This window comes from Crocodylus porosus, unplaced genomic scaffold (genome assembly GCF_001723895.1).
Source record: "Crocodylus porosus isolate Cpor-Errol unplaced genomic scaffold, CroPor_comp1, whole genome shotgun sequence".
In the NCBI taxonomy this organism is placed as follows: Eukaryota; Metazoa; Chordata; order Crocodylia; family Crocodylidae; genus Crocodylus; species Crocodylus porosus.
In genome coordinates this window covers 85,117,441-85,135,545 of record NW_017728918.1, presented here as the reverse complement: position 1 = coordinate 85,135,545, position 18,105 = coordinate 85,117,441, and the positions used below count along the sequence as shown (strand labels likewise).

At 39.9% G+C, this 18,105-nt stretch overlaps 1 protein-coding gene across 6 annotated transcripts in view; it reads right to left on the bottom strand.

The window, feature by feature from the left end:
* PRDM1 (PR/SET domain 1) overlaps positions 1-18,105 on the bottom strand; it is a 74,724-nt gene that overhangs the window by 21,898 nt on the left and 34,721 nt on the right. For 2 of the 6 annotated variants that reach the window (XM_019537822.1, XM_019537825.1), the window contains exon 2: positions 1,895-2,143. In XM_019537822.1, coding sequence (XP_019393367.1) covers positions 1,895-2,143 — 249 coding nt within the window. Of the gene's footprint in view, positions 1-1,894; positions 2,144-2,396; positions 3,606-3,671; positions 4,078-12,598; positions 12,761-18,105 lie in introns of those variants that run through there. The other 4 variants (XM_019537827.1, XM_019537821.1, XM_019537823.1 and 1 more) reach the window with 4 other exon arrangements.

Sequence of the window (18,105 nt, the reverse complement as noted above, 5' to 3'; positions counted from 1 at the left end):
GAGTCAAGCTCCCTTTATCTTGCTTCCTCCCTCCCACTGCTTGGGTTTGATCCTGTGAACACTTAGGCACACAAGCCATGTTATTAAAATTGGCAGCAGGACAAAGCAAACACGTAAAATGAGACAGAAAAAAAAATAGATTCAGAGTCTAAAAGTGGCCATGATGAAAGTAATAAGGAATGTGCTATGCAATTATTTTACTTTCTTGACAAGTCAATAGGTGAGTACATTCCTATAAATTTAATTCTATGGCTTTAATAGAAGGGGACTACTATCAGTAGATTAAAATGATAGAAATCAAAAAGTTCCTCCTTTTTCTTACTACATGTGCTGCTCAGCACAAATGCAACAGAATGGGGAACAAAAGAAGGATGTTCTATATTGAGGCTCCCTCTAGCAAAGGATCTAGATTGGTTATATTTTAAGAAGGAATTGGAAACTGTTCAACAACTATAAAAAAATACTTCAAAGCTCGTAACAATCCTAAGCCAATTTACAGAGCTGAGCACTAAAGTAAGAAAATTATCAACTCCTACACACTGGTGTTTCCTAATACACCGCAGGGAATTTATAAAAAAGTTTCTCTGATTTCTTATTGTGGCTACAATATTACATGGAGGTAACAAAGCAAAGAACTGGAGGAGCCAACATGTTACTGGCTATCTGTCTAGTAGTTAAGTAAATTGTCTTGCTACACGTTCAGTGTCATCAACAAAGAGAGAGTGTTTAAAAAGTATGGATCATAATATTGCATAGTATTACACAATGTTTAACTCACAAAACAAACAAGTTATTTGCATTTTCAATCTTTTTTAACATTCCTCCATTCAGCGGGGGAAGGAGGGTAAGATTTCACATGGATGTTTGATCTTATCCTGATCCCAAACCACTGTATGTTCTATGGGGTACTGTAGGACCAAATGCAGCTATGCCACTTTATACACAAATACAGCTATGCCACTGGAACTCAGCTCAAATTTCTGTACATGGGACTGAAAGAATAGACGCAGCACCATGGTACTTGTTTTGGGAGGATACACGAGAGAGAGAAGAATGTGCTTAAATTCCATTTCAGATCTGTGGTCAGTGCATTTAGCCAGAGTAGCAGCACAGGTAATAGCTGCCATACCACAAGTCACAATACAAGGAGAAATGAAGGGTTGTCCCTAGGATTACTACCCTGTTAAACATCACACCTAGCGATAATAGCTATTGTATGTGAAGAAGTAAACACATAAGCAATTGCTCATCCAGGCTCTTTTTTCTCCCCAGCCCTTCTGAAACAACAAAGACACATACCTGCTCCAGAGGCAGGCATAAAATATACTTGAATGTCCAGCTACGAGTAAAAGATACTGACCCAGATAAACAACATCCATAGTAAGTCATGGAGACAATTTGTTATGTGATTCTTGCCGGTTTTACTACTACTTTATTTAATAGATGAGCAAGTGTTTTGAGATTTTAGGAAGTTAAAGTAAAGCAAGCTCTCATGAAGGGTAAAGCAATTTCATAACCAAAAACCAGAAATAATTAAATTCAGATCCAGGAATTTCTCTCTTTCTTTTAAAAGCTATTTATTGTACAACTGAGAAACTTCAAATCTCTGGGCCAGAGGCAATGAGCGGACTAGGAAAAAGAAATCTAAAAACTGGCACAAAAGACTGCCCTATACTTTAAACATGCATATTTGGCCACACACTGACTTATGCAAAGATTATACTGTTTGCTATTTGGTATGGAGTGTCAAGTGATAGACGATTAGTTTTCAATTTCTTAATGAATAAAAGGATCTTTCTTCAAAGCCGTGGAATAGAAGTGTAAGCTAGTTATTCTTCAAAGCACTGTGAATTGGCTGGCTAGCCCTAGCCTTCCCCAGCAAACTGCTGCTTACCTCTTTACAGTTTGATGCATATTTGAAAGTCAAGTTCCTTGGCAAGGAAGCCTCTGCCTGAGTTATGTTGCCTCCATCAGTGCTAGGATCCCATGGGTGATCATTTACGATGTACGTGCACTTCTCTTCAAAATCAGCCTCTGTCCACAAAGTCATGTCAGCATCCTCCATGTCCATTTTCATTGTCCAGTCTGTCCCTTTTACAAGCAGTTTGAAACTCACAGAGTCCGAGCTACACTGTGTGGCAGCCTGGAAAAGAAGAAAACAACCTTTAATCCCCATTGTCCTTCAGTTTTTGTGGTTTCCTTTGAGACAGTGTGACTAATACTGTAGTCTGTGACACTTTAAAAGCGTATGCAGGATAGCTGGTACTGTTGAGTAATAGCCAAAAAAGCAGTAGAAGTAAAGCTGCTTTGACTGAAGCAATGTCTTAAAATGCCAGCCTTAGTAATAGGGATCCAGTGGAATGGGGGAAAATCCCAGAGACTGACAACTGCATTACCTTTCTCCAGATCCTTTCCTTAATGTCTCATGAGAGGAAGGGGGAAAAAAAATATTCCATGTCCAAGAGACTGTGGGGTCATGGCTGCAAGACCACTTAGTGCTTGTGGAAAAGCTGCCTCAGAAAAGTGTCACAAACAACGAGAGGAAGAGGAAGGAGCTGCTGTCTGCGTCTGAATGAAGCTAAAAATGGAAAGCGCATGTTGGAGGAGCGGAACCCAGCCTTGCCTTTTCCAAATGGGGAAGCCTGAACTTTCCCACCAGCTTTCAACACACAAACAACTTTCAAAACAACCTGGCCCCCCGCCTGACGTCCTCTTATCCTTTGGCAAAGAAGGCTGAGAAAGTCTGCATCCTGCCAGCATCAGTGGAGCAACAGCCTTTCATAAACCACGGGAACATACTCCCTTGGACCAAAAAAAAAAAAATTCTTATATGACTTTGACTTGATGCTATCTCAAAACTTTAAGCTTGAAGGACTAAATTAAATCCCCATAAGAAAATTCTGCTGAGTCCTTGCCTGTTCCAAGACAGAAATGCTTTCAAATGATCAAACAGGTATTAAAACATATTTTGTTCCTAGAGGATACACAAAACTAAAAGCTTCTTTTTAAGCTGATAGGGGTAAAACACGAACCCCATTAAAAATATTTTTCCCTGTAAAATATCCAACTACTATAGAATTTCACCCTGGAGTTCCTCTTCTCTCCACCCCAATAAAAAAAAAGAGAGAGAGAAAGAGAGAAATTTCTGGGGAAAAGAATCAAGAACTCTGTCACTGTCTGATTCACAGTTAAAATAAAACATCAATTGACCCCACTGAGACTTCCTTTCTGGACAAAGTAGACGCACATTAGAATTCCAGTGGATGTCCTAGAGAGGGTCAAATACTTGCAAGAACAAAGTCTACTGCATTTTTGCTGCCTCAAAATACTTTGACAGATGTACAGTGCAGTCTCTCACTACATCTAAAGGATTGAAGATGTAGTGAGAGACTTCTTCATGCTTTGGTCTAACATACAGCAAAATTATCAGCTAACATACTTACTGAATTTGAATGTCACGAGAAGAGGGAGGAAAAAAAAAAACTAATAGTGAAACTCAAGTAAACTGACAGTTACATCTAGAAGTGAAAGAGTTAATACTACAAGATTAGGTTTCCAAACCTAAACACAGAAGACTCTAGGAAGAAACACTGCTATGTATTCCAAGTGTTCAGATGAACACAGGATAAGGTCAATTTTAGATCCAGAAAAAAAGGAATCATGCTCCTTACCAAGGTCGAGTCCACAAATAATTCCAAACAGCAGCCCAGCGTTTAATGTAAGTCTCACTCATATCTACAGAGTAAACATCTCTTCTTCCTTCCACTTGCTGTTTTAGAGTACAACTGACTCACACCTAGAGAGTTAAGTCTTCTGGCTTGCGCTCTGCTTGCTCACTGGCTCGTTCTCTGTCAGACAGGTGCTGCTGCACTTACTGCTTTTGCCTCTCAGAAACACTGGAGGGCTGAGTGTTACAAGAATACTTTCAGTCTGTTAGCTAAACAGCTTGTTCCTTTCCCCTCCCTGTTTCAGATTTCCTTTAGCCACTCATCTGATTTATTCAAGAGTCACGGCTGCAGGGGTGGGGCTATACCTGTAACACAGAAACTCTGATCCAACCAAGGGGAATTTTCTTTTTTTCCTTTCTGCCCAAATTTCCCTGTTGGTTCACAGGAACATCAGCATTCCCTAACAGCCTGCCTTAGTTCTGCAAGACCACCACCTATGACCTTAGTCATACGTTATCCAGTTTCTACTACAAATCCATTCATCAGCCACTTTTTTAAACTGTGAGTCTTAAGGACACAGTTACATGATTTTGCTGTCTGTCTCAATTAAAAAATGGGATGCCATTAAACCAGCAATTAAAGAACCACATTCAGATTACAAAATATAAAAAGCAGCTACTTACAAGCTTCTAACAAAAAGCTGAACAATTGCGGGATGTTGTCTGATACAATTCAAGGATCTCAGGATACAGAATAAATAAAGGGTATAGATTATCCTAGATCTCAGGATGTAGATGATTTCTTACAAAAGGAGCAGGCTACAAAGTTAATTCCTTGTTTAAACTGCTTCTTACTGATATTTATTAAATATCACTTATCTCATGTGGCAGCTTCCTCTGCCGTTCAGGTAAAAAAATGGGAGGCTCATTAGATACATGTAATATGGCCCACACTTAAAAACTTCACATGCCAAAGTTTGTACAGTCCACAAAATATGTTTCAGCACTAAACTCGTGTTTGACAATATTTTGACTGCTCACTTAAGAGCGTACTGGTAATTGAAGGAGGACTGGAATAGCAATTAGTGAGCCCTGAGCTCGTCAATTTTTTTCCTCCAATCCAAGTCAGTGTGTTGGCTGAAGGAAGGACATCCTGTGATGATGGCATACAATGTCCTGTTTGTTTATTATTAAGAGCATTCCTGCTTCTCATTACAAAACAACCAGATGCCTTACTTCCTTCAGTGGTCCTGTATCTTCACTAAGGAATCTTCCAGTTCAAGAGAAACAACGATGCACAATTCCATTTATAGCCGGCCGCCCAATTACAAACCCTAGTTGGTTTACTGAAGAGCAAGTCTCCTGCTTTTCCTTCTTGCCTCATATCTTTAGACATATTTATAATTTCTTTCCTCTTGGTTACCATGCACCTGATTTCTTTTCCTAAATGCATGCTGATAAGTATAGGCCTATTTGGGTGTTTCATATTTATTTACAGAAAAACACAGTGGTTTGTAAAATGCGATGTGTCTCTTTGAAGTGTCCACAATCTGCTCCCCAGTGCTGACAATAAAGAAGGGTGAATGGGATTATTTGTCCCTGTAGGTTTTGCCATGCTGAGAATAGCATATCTTTTTAAAGACCTTTTGTATGTTCTAACCCAGAAGTCATCACATCACTGGACATAAGTAGGGCATCTCCTGCATTTATTTGAGTGACCTGGCTCAACTGCTGCAAGTGTGTCATTCCACAGGAGAGGTGGCAACGGGACTGGCACTGATGGGTATAAGCATAATTGGATATACAGGGTAAAAGCTACGCACATATAAAAGGAGGTCTAGGGAGGTTATGAAGTGGGTAGAAACATTTATTAAACAAGAGAAATCCAGCCTACTTGATTGGGTAATTAGCTGATGCTGAGTCACACCACATCGAGTAGAAAAACAATGTAGTCATACTGAATGCGATTCTTTTACTAAAAAATTGTCTCACTTTGAGGTGCAGATGTTTCAGAACTTTTCACTTCCCCGTTAGCAAAAAAAGAACCTGCGTGTTGTGACGAAGGGTTTTTAAACCTGAAAGCTTGCTAAAAAAAATTTTTCCAACTATTTAAGTTGGTCTAATAAAAGATCAGGTTCATCCAAAGAAACTTGGAACACAGAATTCAAGTGGTGATCAATTAAATGTGAAGGAAAACTGGGGACAGATAAGTCTGCCTCTCAAGGAACTGAGGCTGTCTTTTTGGTATGGGAGAGGGAGGGGAAAAATTGGTTAAAATGAAATATTATTTAGACAATAGGAGGATGCCAGTGCTCCAACTCAGAACTGGTGGAACTTATGGCACATGCTTCAAATAGCTTTGGGCCACTCTACAAGGCAACCCTGAAAATTAGCTCCAGGTGTTCTAGCAGGGGTAAAAAAAAGCCTGAGAGCAGAACTACAGTAGTTTAGGGGATGGATTTCACTTTCATGTAGGTCTTGTCCTAATGAAGTTTGATCTGGAATAAAACTAAATAAGGTTCCCAGGAAAACAGAGATGGATGCAGACACAAATTGTAAAGGTTCTGTATTAAGGTAACAAGCATGAGGAAAATTTACTGTTGGAAAAAAGAGAGAGAGCGAGAGAGATTGACCTTCTGACCTTTCTTCCTATAGAGAAACATTAAAAAAAAAGTCTTATTTGATTGGCGGTTTGCTGCTCGCATGTAGAAATCTTTCATAGCAATAGCTGCTATTGTCTGGAATTTGCAATCTCAAAATGTTGTTCATTTCAAAAAGAACTATTTTAGTCATATTTTCATTTTTTCTTTCTTGCTCATAGAAAACCTCAATTACCTTATTAATCAGCATTTCTCAGGCTGATCTCTTCTGCAGCAGCTTTCAGCCTGCCAACAAATCATGAATGGCCCTAACAGCTCTGATCTTAGAAATCCCCATCCATTTCCTTTGATGCTATCACCACTTCAGCTCAACAACAAGCTGATGCTACTCAACTTCAGCTGCTGTTGCGATATTTTCTCTGTGCCTTCGAGAATTGTAATTGTAAGGGAGGGAGGAAGGGAGGGGAGCTGGCTCCAATAGCTGAAACTTCTTTAGAAAGTTGTAGGGGAGATAAAATGCATAGAGGAGATAAAAGCAGTCTCATTTTCACATCCGCCCCTTCCTTACCCAAACAAGGTCAGTGGCAGACTGACCACATCAATAGTATTAACCAGACCCACCCTCATTTCCCACTTCCTCTATGTAGGCATCTTTATACTGGTTGACATTTGGGGACCAGTTGTGGTCACTACTCTGAGAGAGAAGGTACTGCGTTTTATATCCCTACACATCTCCTACACGTTGCCTTTGAAATAAGGTCCCCAAAAGAACTTTCTTCAAATTGAGGTTGCCATTCCTTTCAGACTTCCCCATTTTTGTCCACATTTTTGAAAACCTGGCCAGAAGCTAATTCAAAGAAAAGAAGGCCAGCCACCACACAGTAACATTTGCAACAGTTAAAAACCTTCAACTTGCAATGCACAACTTCCTGGCCTTTGTGAAAAACAACCTATACATTTCAAATTTGATTTCAGAGGCTTTGCATATCTTAGACTGCTTCAATGTGATGCTGCACATAAGGAGAGAAATTAGGCTATTCCGAGTATTTTTGCAAGGACATTTTAAACTAATACTTCCAGCTTGCAGGGACTGCCTTTAATTAAGATTACTCTCCTTATTACCTCATAGTACTTCCCAATTCCTCCACATTTATTTTTCTCTCTCCTGTACAAGAGTAGGTCTGTTTGTTGTTCTCTCCACTACAGCATAGTTTGAAGTCTGACTCTCCCTCTCTAAATGTTCCTTTACACCTGTTAAAACGTACCATAATTTATTTTTCCTTGGCTGTCTTATTTAAACCAAATATCATTCAGGTTACTTAGGATCAATTCAAAGGGATCCTCCCCTCAGCTCTAAGGGAAAAATGTTCCTCCTAAGACAAACTTCTGTGTGTGGAAAGAGATTTGAGGCGGAAGGCAAGAATTATCTGTGAAATGTATTCCTCTCTGCTTCTCTTTGGCACAGGCACTACAATGACAACAAGATGGTCTAAGCAACTTTTCTTTTATGCCAGGAGTGTCAAAGATACAGCTCACAGGTATGATATTACCTGTGAAGCCCTATCATTGGGTGCTGCTTGTGGGTCTTGGACTGGACCTGCATGCCATGCTGCATGCAGCATGCCCATGACCAGTATGCATGTCACATACAGCATGCTCTGGCCTCTGCCCCAGCCCCAAACACTGCATGCTATATGGGGCTGGTCCAGGGCACATGCCCCATGCAGCCAGCCCAAAAATGTCCACTGGTTCCAGCATATGGGATTAGTTTGTGCTCTATGGGCTGGCCCTGCACCACTCCAGCCTATGGGGCCTAATGAGTTTGATACCCCTGTCTTACGCAAACAGCATTTTGTGAAATAAGCTAGAGGAAAGGCTTTGCCTTCTCACTTCTGTTTTCAGATAGGGAGAGGGAAATGTAGTTGTTGGGGGCAGGGAAGGAGGGAGGGAAGGATTAAATGTGAGGAGTCACCTACATATCCCTCTTGGGAAAAAAGATGCATCACAGAAGGCCACATACATGCGGGTACTTGTCACAGGCCAACTCCCCACCACAAATCTGTAGTCTCTGGAGAGAGGGAGAGAGAGAGAGAGAGAGAGAGAGGGGACAGCTCCTGGCCAAGCATTAAGAGTTTTGTGCTAATACCTTTTTGTTTACTTTGCACATACTTGCAAGCCCCAATTTTGTGTTTTGCATAAAAATCTGAGATGTCGTTGCATCAAAATTCAACATTTAGAATGTTTTAGCCACATCCACCTACCCTAAAAAAACAAGGCCCAGCTTTCCTTGGGAAAAAAAAATCTTCAGATTTTAGGATATAATCACCAAAAAAATGCCCATTTTCAAATTACTGCCAATAAATAATCCATTCCTTGGAAGGAATTTTCAGATGACTATTTCATACGTGTCAATCTACAGTCTCCTCATAAATATCTCAGACAACAAAGCCATCTTGTGTGTATTGCATGATTTCAGCCTGAGAGACCTTTCCTAACTTTATGGAGCTTTTTGCAGTATTTCTCCCACAAATCTCTCAGTTACTAAGGGTGATTTGAACCACAGTGTTGTGTAGCCAAGGTTTCCTTCCTGCACAATTTTGTTTCCATTTAAAATCCTGTTTATGCAGCCAGACACTGTGAATGTGCTAGAGAACACGGGATTCATTCTTTCTCAAGTCAGTGGGGGCCCCTCTGCTTTCATGGAACTTGACACCAGGTGAAGATCTGGTCCACAGACCACATTACAAAACAGGTTATCAAAAAGACATGCATCATACAGAAGCTTAAAGCCACATGAAGACACGTGTGATTGAAGGGCTCTGGAGGATCAAGTATGGGCATCAAATTTAATACCATACGGGGATATGGAAAAGATGGAACTTGCACTTCCTGTTTACTTTTTAGAGTATGGTTGTCACTTCATATCTGACAGTGGTAAAATTACAGACTTTTCATACCTCTGCATTTGGTGTGTCTAGGGTAGGGAGAGAAGAATTCATCTGCTGTTCAACACAGCTTCTCATTAAATAGATGACACTTTATCCTTCTTTAAAAGTTGTAATGTTTACTTTGTAAAACCCAGGAAAGCCCTTAAAATACAGATAGCAGAGAGACTCTTAAACCATGTGTCCTTGCTTATCTCCTCTTTATCAACAGACTATTGTTTCCTGATGGGACTCATTGGGGAAAGGGGGTTAATGTTAAATAGGCATCTCTCAGTTCCCCTACAGGAATACTGCTGCTGACAGAAGAGCAACACCGGCCTCTCAGCTACTTCCTGCAGAATGCAACAAATCAAAGAGGAAAAACAAGTGCTGAAGCCACTTTTTCTGGTCTCCCAAAACAACTAGTTTTAAAGAAAGACATTGTCCGTAGGAGAGATAATCCCACAATAGAGAGTCCATTAGAGGTATTAAGGCATTGGCAGCAGCCCGATATGCAAGAAGGGCTCTGGCCTGACAATAGACAATTAAAGCTGATAAATCTGCACTACTTGTTGCTGTTCTAATTCCTGGTAATTGTATGCTACTTGTCCCTGCCTTCTGCGTGCAGGGATGAAGCATGCTTCTTTAATCTCCAGAGTACCTGACCTACTTCCTATGTGGTCTTTTCAGGACCTGTTTTCTTCCCATCTGGACCTCTTTGCTCCTCCTCCTCCTTTGCTTCCCCTCCCTTAAGCAGTAAGGAGTTTAGTGGTGAGGGCAAGGAAAACATCAGAACGCAGCAGCCAGATCAATATTTCTGAAGCTCCAGACAATGCACTAATCTGCAATAACAGCTAATCATGCTCAATTTGGCACACCAGTGATTAAACTGTACTTTTCATTAGGCTCTATGAGTAGAGCAGACGCGCACTGGTAATTCAAATAGCTGTATTAAGAGTAGCTGCCAAACTTGCATGTATTTTTGTGTTTGTAGCTGCTGCCTCGGTAATTTTGTCACTGTTAGCAAAGTGAATGCCTTTGAGGACACAACTCAGACTTGACTGTTTTGGGTGGGAAGAGAGCAGAAAGAGAGTCTACTTCAAGAAGTTATGCTGGATGCAGAAATCCCTGGGAGAAATTTCATAGGATGAGCTGCTATACAGGATGTCAGCCAAGAGGATCATTAACAGTTCGGTTTATATGGTGCAGTCAGCATTCATAATTTTATCATAACTTCATGGTATTTGGTGTTTCTCTAAAAAGTCTTAGCTCCTAGAACTGTGCTATTGCAAGCACCTCATTAAAAAAAAAAAGAGAGATTCTGGCCGTTAGGGTGGCAGCCAAATCTTTTAAAGAAACGTTAGAATCAAAAGCCGGAAACTAAATAAATAAAAAAATAAAGGAAAAAAACCCCCCAAATATTTTTTCAGCCCATCTCATGATTTTTTTTAGGTTTGACTCATGCTTCTTGAGCGCTTGAGACTGGCAACACTACCTCTGGCTCTGACATCTATAAAGTTACTATGCTGTACACATCATTTTGATAATGACCTTCCACTCACCCACATAGAGTCGGTTTCTGCTTCACAACCATTTCCTCTGATTAAAAATATGTCTAGCGAATCCTCTCTGCTTCATCTTTACAAACAGCCTTGATGGCCTTACTCAAAAGTTTACCACAATCTATGCAAAACATAGCACTAAATTCCAGAACTCCTAGCAGCCGACCCCATGCACTCAGGGGTCTCTCTCTGTTTAACTTTAGCTTATCAGCCTTGTATTAATGTGAATGTGTTAAAACTGGAATCTAGGTTATGCTTTATTAAAAAAAAGGAACAAACCTGAGTATGGATTATATCAACTACATTTTGGGAAAACATCATATCAATATTGGTTCCTAATGCATTTGGAACCCACTTGAAATAAATCAGCAAAGTCCTACTCCTGACAGCAATTGCTTAGGAAACAACCACTTTCATATGTCGATGCCTTCCCTATTGCTTGGAATCTCATACCAAGTTCAAAACATACCAGAAACCACCACAAAATAATGCATTTCATCCTACCAAAACAAATACAAAGTCCTCGATACTGCATATGTCCTTTTTAGTTTATCAATTTAGTGTATGAGGCTGCAATAACAAATAAAACGCCCCCCCAAGAAGTGGGGCAGCAGCAGATTGCAGAACAGAAAGCTCTAAATCTTTTGTTTCCCTGTACAGTAACAATTGGGCTTTGCAAAGACAACAGACTCTTCAGACTGGAATCCAAATCAGTCCTTCTATTAAGGGCCTGCCAACTGCTAGTGAGAACGGTAACAAAATATTGCAGATAATTCACTTTTCATGATAAAGCAAAAACAAGCAGGCGTGCATACCCAGCAAGGGGCTCAACTGATAAAAACTGTGTCAAACTCAAACCATTTGTCAACTAGGGAGGGAGGGAGGGGGGGAAAGCTGAAAGATGGGCTCAGGAAGTAGATTTATCTGGTACAACACATTAACTAGTATAAATACTAAAGAAAAAGTAAACACATTTACCCAGCAGTATCTCCCCCAAGTAAAGAAAAAATTCTAAGTCCCAAACCTAGCCATGTAGCCCCTCAACTGTCCCATCTACAACAACCACCACATTTTTCTTCTCTGACACGTATGATAGTTTCACTTAATTCATGGCACAAAAAGAGTTTATTAAAACCATTCATTATAATTAAAACAGTAGAATAACAACCCTTCTGTTTGAATCTCCTTCCTCCCCTCAATATTCAAAGAAATAAATCAGCCTTGGTAGCAAACAAGCAAGTTACCAAACCCTGAGGTGGTCACAGAGTTGCTATACAATACCTTATTCTGACAGCCTCAGCAGGACCCTATGCCTGAAGATGGGTGTTTGCACCCGAAAGCCTGCAAAGAACAATTTTTCCAACTGTTTAGTTGGTCTAATAAAATATATCGGATTTAGCCAAAGAACCTTGTCAGCCAAACTACTGCTTTCAGTCTGGAAGTTCTTAAGAAAAAGTGCAGCCATGCAACACTATTCAGGCACACTTCGGTACTTCTCTCAATAATGTCATGTAGGAACACTCAACTAACAGATACAATAAGAGAAATCATTACCATTCTGTAGTGTGTTATTTCTTCACTTCAGTAACATGACAATAAGAACAAAAAATAGCTAAAAGGAATCTAGAAAGCCAGTACTGATACCTAGTTTTGCATACATAAAACTCATCTTGACAGCTCAGTAACATCAAAAGATAGAATACCACATCACTTAACAGCCCTTTCTAATATGAAGCTAAAGATTAAACTAAGGAAATAACATTGAAATCAGTAGTCAGCCACATGCCAAAAAAAATTACTTAAAGTATAAAGACAAACAGAGAACATTTCTTTGTTTGGCTGTACCTCCATGTATCCACACAGAACAGGTTCCCACACACCAGTTGCTGCATCCCAGGATTTTAGTCCATATGGAATGTCCCTCGGTCACACATGCACACACGCACGCACGCACGCACACGCGCACGCATGCACATCTGCATGCTACACCCGCTCCTTTACTCAAGCACACATTCTCATCTAACCTTCCCTGGAATGGTTCCTGGGATTTTAGAATTTCCTCTTGCAAGCAGATTCCTCCTCCCCTTCCCACCCACTCCACCCCATTCTGTAATTAGGCTTAACGAGAGCAATTAACAAAACAAACTCCCCTCTGCCTGGTAGCATGATAATTCTGATTGTCACAATGTTTTAAGATGTGCAAGGCTGTTTAAAATAAAGACAAACTGAAACATCAAGATTACACAAAACATATTTTGCACCTACTTTACCCTTTTCATTACACATTTTATTACACAAGTTTTACTTTACCCTTTCTATGCACAAGGATTTATTGAATGCCACTTTTAAATTTAAAAGAATACCCACTGAACATTAGAGTTAAAAATATGAATTGTTCTGACTGTAATCTATATCAGTCCTTCTATTAAGGGTCTTCCAACTGATAGTTAGAAAGGTAACATGCTGCAGATAATTCACTTCTGTTGATAAAGCAAAAATAAGCAGGTATGGGCACCTATTTATCATTGCACAGTTGCTTAGTTATTATATACATTAACATGCATTACAGAACACATTTTTCTGCACTGAACTATCCAGTGCCACTAAGAAGATACAGTGAGATATAAAGTATGTCATTAATACATTTCTATTTGTTTGTATTTAAAAATCCTGGAGTTGCTTTTGGGTAGTTGACCTGTTGACCCATGTTATAGCATTGATAGCTAAGGCCTCAAAAATTGTTCTGCTGTTTTTTTCACCCACTTTAATTCACTTTCAACCAGAACTCTTTAACTGAATAAGTTTACTGTCAGGAATGTCATGAACACATCAATGAAGAGATTGATCTAAAGCCAACTGAAGCTGATGAAAAGACTTTCCTTTGTGTTTGATGGACTCTGCATCAGGCCCATAGAGACTACTGCTACAAATCAAATCATCAATTGGTAAACATGTTTGTACTGAAACATTATTCTAAGAATTATGCTTATGCAAATACTGGACAGAAACAGCATATTATCTAGGTATCCAGTCTAAGTATCCACACTCAAACTTTCAATACTGACACCAAACTATTAATGAACACAGACCAAATACATTATTATCGAAACTGTTTACTATTTTTAAAAATAAATATATGAAAATTTTAACTAATTCATGAATAAGGAGAGAAGCCAAAACACAATAAATGGTTTGCCATGTATTTGTGTTCAATTCTCTTGTGCTCATTTATATAAAGTGAATAAACATTCTACTCCTCCAGTTATATATCAGCTAGATAAAGCAGATCTTTTTCAACCACCCATCAATTTTTGAACTGCAGACACAAGTGAAAATAAAAAAAATAATTAAAAAGCTAGAAACAGAAAGTCCTAAAATGGAATTAGTATTCTGTTTGTTGCTAAACTGTATAACTTCTGATAACCTAGCTACAATTCTCTGACTCAGTGATTTCATTTCCATTAGATGTCAACAATATTTGCACAAGATTTTATTTCTAGGCAGAAAGGCATCAACAAGTATGATTTCAAAGGTTTCATAATAGAGTAAATTGCTCAAGCATAGGGAGAGGGGAGTTTCAGTTTCCAACAGTTCATTTTTTTGCTTCTTCACCCGTCCCTCTTTGAGTCAAAACTATATAAAAAATTGTAAAACAATAGTCTAATATAAAAGGCATGTTATATAACAACACATAAATGTTACATTGAAAGACTATTACTAATATTACAAAGTCAAGCACTTGAAAATTAAGAAATGCCAGATTAAGAATTACAAATTTAAACTTAATTCTGTCCTTTTGTGGATGTATAAATGAGCTTTTCATTTACACAGTCACCTATATTTTTTCACAGGATGTCTACTTCATTCAGGCAGAGTACTCAGTGCTAACTTAATGACCACATATGTAATATTTTGAGTATGTATAACCAATACCCTATTTACAATAAATTATTTAAATCCTGCTTTGAATACAGAATTATTCATTGCCTCCTGGACTTTTTTCTTGTGCTCAGACCTGTAGTATCTATAGGTTTCACAAATATTAAGTTCAAAAACACCTTTATGAAATGGTGACACATTGCTATTAGGCCTGTGTGAAGTGGCTAGTATTCGCTTTGGATTCAGCCAGTTCAGGGGACAATGATTCGATTCGGTGATTGAATCACTGTTCTGAAATGATTTGGCCAAATCTGATTTAGAGATTTGGCTGCTGCTGAATCATCCAAATCTCCAAATCGGCCCCATCCCCTGCCCGCTCTCCCAGCCCTGTCAATGGCCGCCCCACTGGGTCCCAGCTTCCAGCTCTTTGGAAAAAAAGCCTGGTACTCACGGGCTGCAGGCGGGGGGGGGAAGGGGTGTTCCCTGCTGCCCCCCCCCACTGCCCCATGCTGTGTGGGGGGCTCTGTCACAAGCCCCCAGCCCCTGCCTGCTGTCCTGGGCCCAGCTCCTGGCTCTTTAAAAAAAAAAAAGCCCCCACTCACTGGCTCCTACCAGGCAGGGGGGCAATCCTCACTGCCCTGCACTGCATGTGGGGCTCTGCCATGAGCTCTCAGAAGCCCCAATGGCTGCTGCAGCAGCCAGTGAGTTCAGGGTTTATTTGTTTTTTTAAGAGCTGGAAGCTGGGGTGGGTGGGGCTGGGACAGCGGGCAGGGGTCAGGGGCACCCAGGGGTCAGGGGCACCCAGGGGGGCTGGGGGAACAGGTAGGGGATGAGGCCTGGCAGGGGGCCCCCCATGGTCCTGTAGCCCCTCCTTCCCTGCCCCCTACTTACCAGCACAGAGTCTGGCTCCCTGAGGCAGCAAGCGGGGACTGCCCAAATCTCCAAAGTTCTCCAAATCTTTTCTGAATCAATTTGGAGAGCTTCAAATCAATTTGGACCTTTTAATTAACCTCCTGATTCGACTTGGATTTGGAGATTCAGCCGCCAAATTAAGCCGAATCTCCTCCGAATTGAATCAGCACCCAGAGCTATGCACAGCCCTAATTATTACCACCATTCCACAGACAGAGAACTCAGGGATAGACGCTTTCAAATTAAAACATCCATTAATTTTGAGGTGCTTAGCACTTAATTTTTCAGAATACATAGCATTATACAGTCAGGCAAGATTCGTTGGGTAGCTGTGGTATCTTTTATTAGACCTACTAAATAGTTGGGAAAAAGTTCTTGGCAAACTTTTGGGCACAAACACCCTTCTTCAACCACTGGAAGACTGCTGCTGTTATATGTTCTCCAAGGTAGAAAAGAAGCTAAAATAAACAAGAAGTCTGTGAAAATGCAAATGACTGGGAGTTAGGATTAAAGTTAGGGTTTGTTAGCATTTTCACAGACTGAATGAAGCAGGTTCCCTGAGGAATAAATAGTACAGGATCAGGTAATTAAAAACATTACTATAGTATAATAAAGATGATATTATAATATGATTATACATACAAACAAGTTGGCCAGGTGAAGTTTACATAAGCAATCTGCATTCTGGCATCCTGTAATATTGGATTAGCTGTATACTACTGTCTGCTATGCTGAAAACACGGGTAATTATTAATAGAGTTTCTTGAATGTCTTCACATCCATTCTACAATGTTCTAAACATACACCAAAAAAAAGTAATATTTTGAAACATCAGCATCACCAATAAGCTCCTGCCCTGGTTAAATGCAGGGGAAGCCACTAAAGTGATAATTTTTACTGTTACCAGCTCTTAAACAAAACAAGAGAATGCATTTTCTGGGATGAGTACAAATGCAATGGCAGAAGCTTGTTCTGGTAAGTCAATACCCTTACAAGGTTAGCTTATTTTTTACATTAAAAGGGTCATATAAATGATTTTCACAAGTTTAGCCTGTGTCAATTTAATATTGGCATATTCCTCATGAAAAATTATCAGTATTACTTTCTTGCAAGTGAGGCAATTGGGAGTAAAAACAGCTAGGACCTCATTGCATACCTCCCTCCCAGTCCCCCTCCCTCTTTAGAAGATGGCCACTTCCTTTCCACAATCCATTTCAGTCAGATCTGTACACAAAACAGGCCACATCTTCCGGGAGGCTTAAAGTCTGTGCAGACATAAAGCTCCCTTCAAAGCATCCCTGGAAATCTGTGTGGGAAGTCCACAAAATATTAAAACCATCCTGTATTTTTTTAAAAAAAGCAATTTGCATTTGCCCTGCAACTCCTCTGCTCTCATTTGTTTTGGGCTGACAGCATAAATGTTTTGACTTTTGAAACAGATATGAATATACACAAGCAGTCACACATATGCAAAGAGAAAACAGTATAGAAGGTCTACTTGTGCTTCAAAAACATCAGTTCTGACCCTAAATGTGATGTTTTATTAGGAACTTTTACTCCCTCACCCCACCACGTTAACTATTACGACAGGAAAGTCAAAGAGAAAACATGACATTCAGGCAAGGTACAGAAATTACACTTTTACTGGTATAAATGATCAGAAACTGGTTTATACCAGAACAGAACAGAACAGAAGTTTGGTACACAAAACTGGTCTATACCCAGAAGTTCAATACATATAGATTGGTTTAAAAATGGCAGAACCCAGTCTAAGATTTGCATCCTCCCACTAAATGTCAAATGTACATTCTGTTTGCTACCTATCTAAATTATGCTGCTTATAGAAAATTGCATAACCTAGATTGATTCCACCTTGGGCTTTTTGAATGTCTGCACCTAGCCTTAGTTTCTAGAAAAATATAGTCCATGCTTTATCTGTTTTCTGAAATCTGAATGCCTTTATTTTGGCTTAGGTTAAAATCCTTTGACAATCCTGTCTTCCTTTCATATCAAACAGGATAACCTAATTTCTAACAGGCTCATACTGCCTTATTCACCTCATGCCCTTCTGTCTTTAACTAATTCCCAGCCAAAGATTTTCTACATTGTTCATAGTGACAGTCACTTTAGTAACTGTGTATTATCCCTCTTACTGGGGGCTCCAGCAGATCAGCTTTAGTGTTTGCCCCTCAGCAGGATGAGTCACCGAGAATCAGACTTCTGCACCATCTACTGCCTGCGAATTCTCTTCTAATGCCGATTCACGGCCATTTCAGTAGGTCACTACTGAGCAGTATCAGAGAATACTTTTCCCATCTAGGGTCCACCAAGACAGCATTTGTTTTAGCTTGGGCAGGCAGCAAGACCAAAGGCAAGGTGTGCAAGAGCCAGAAATAAAGCACTTTCAACTGAACAGACTAAATTGTGGAATGACTCACCAGGCTTCATCTGGACCAAGCTGTTAGATAACGCGTATTAACAGCCTCATGCAGACAAGGCAGCATGTCTTTATGTTAAACTGATCAAGTCGTGCCAGCCAACACATAACCAATACCACCTGT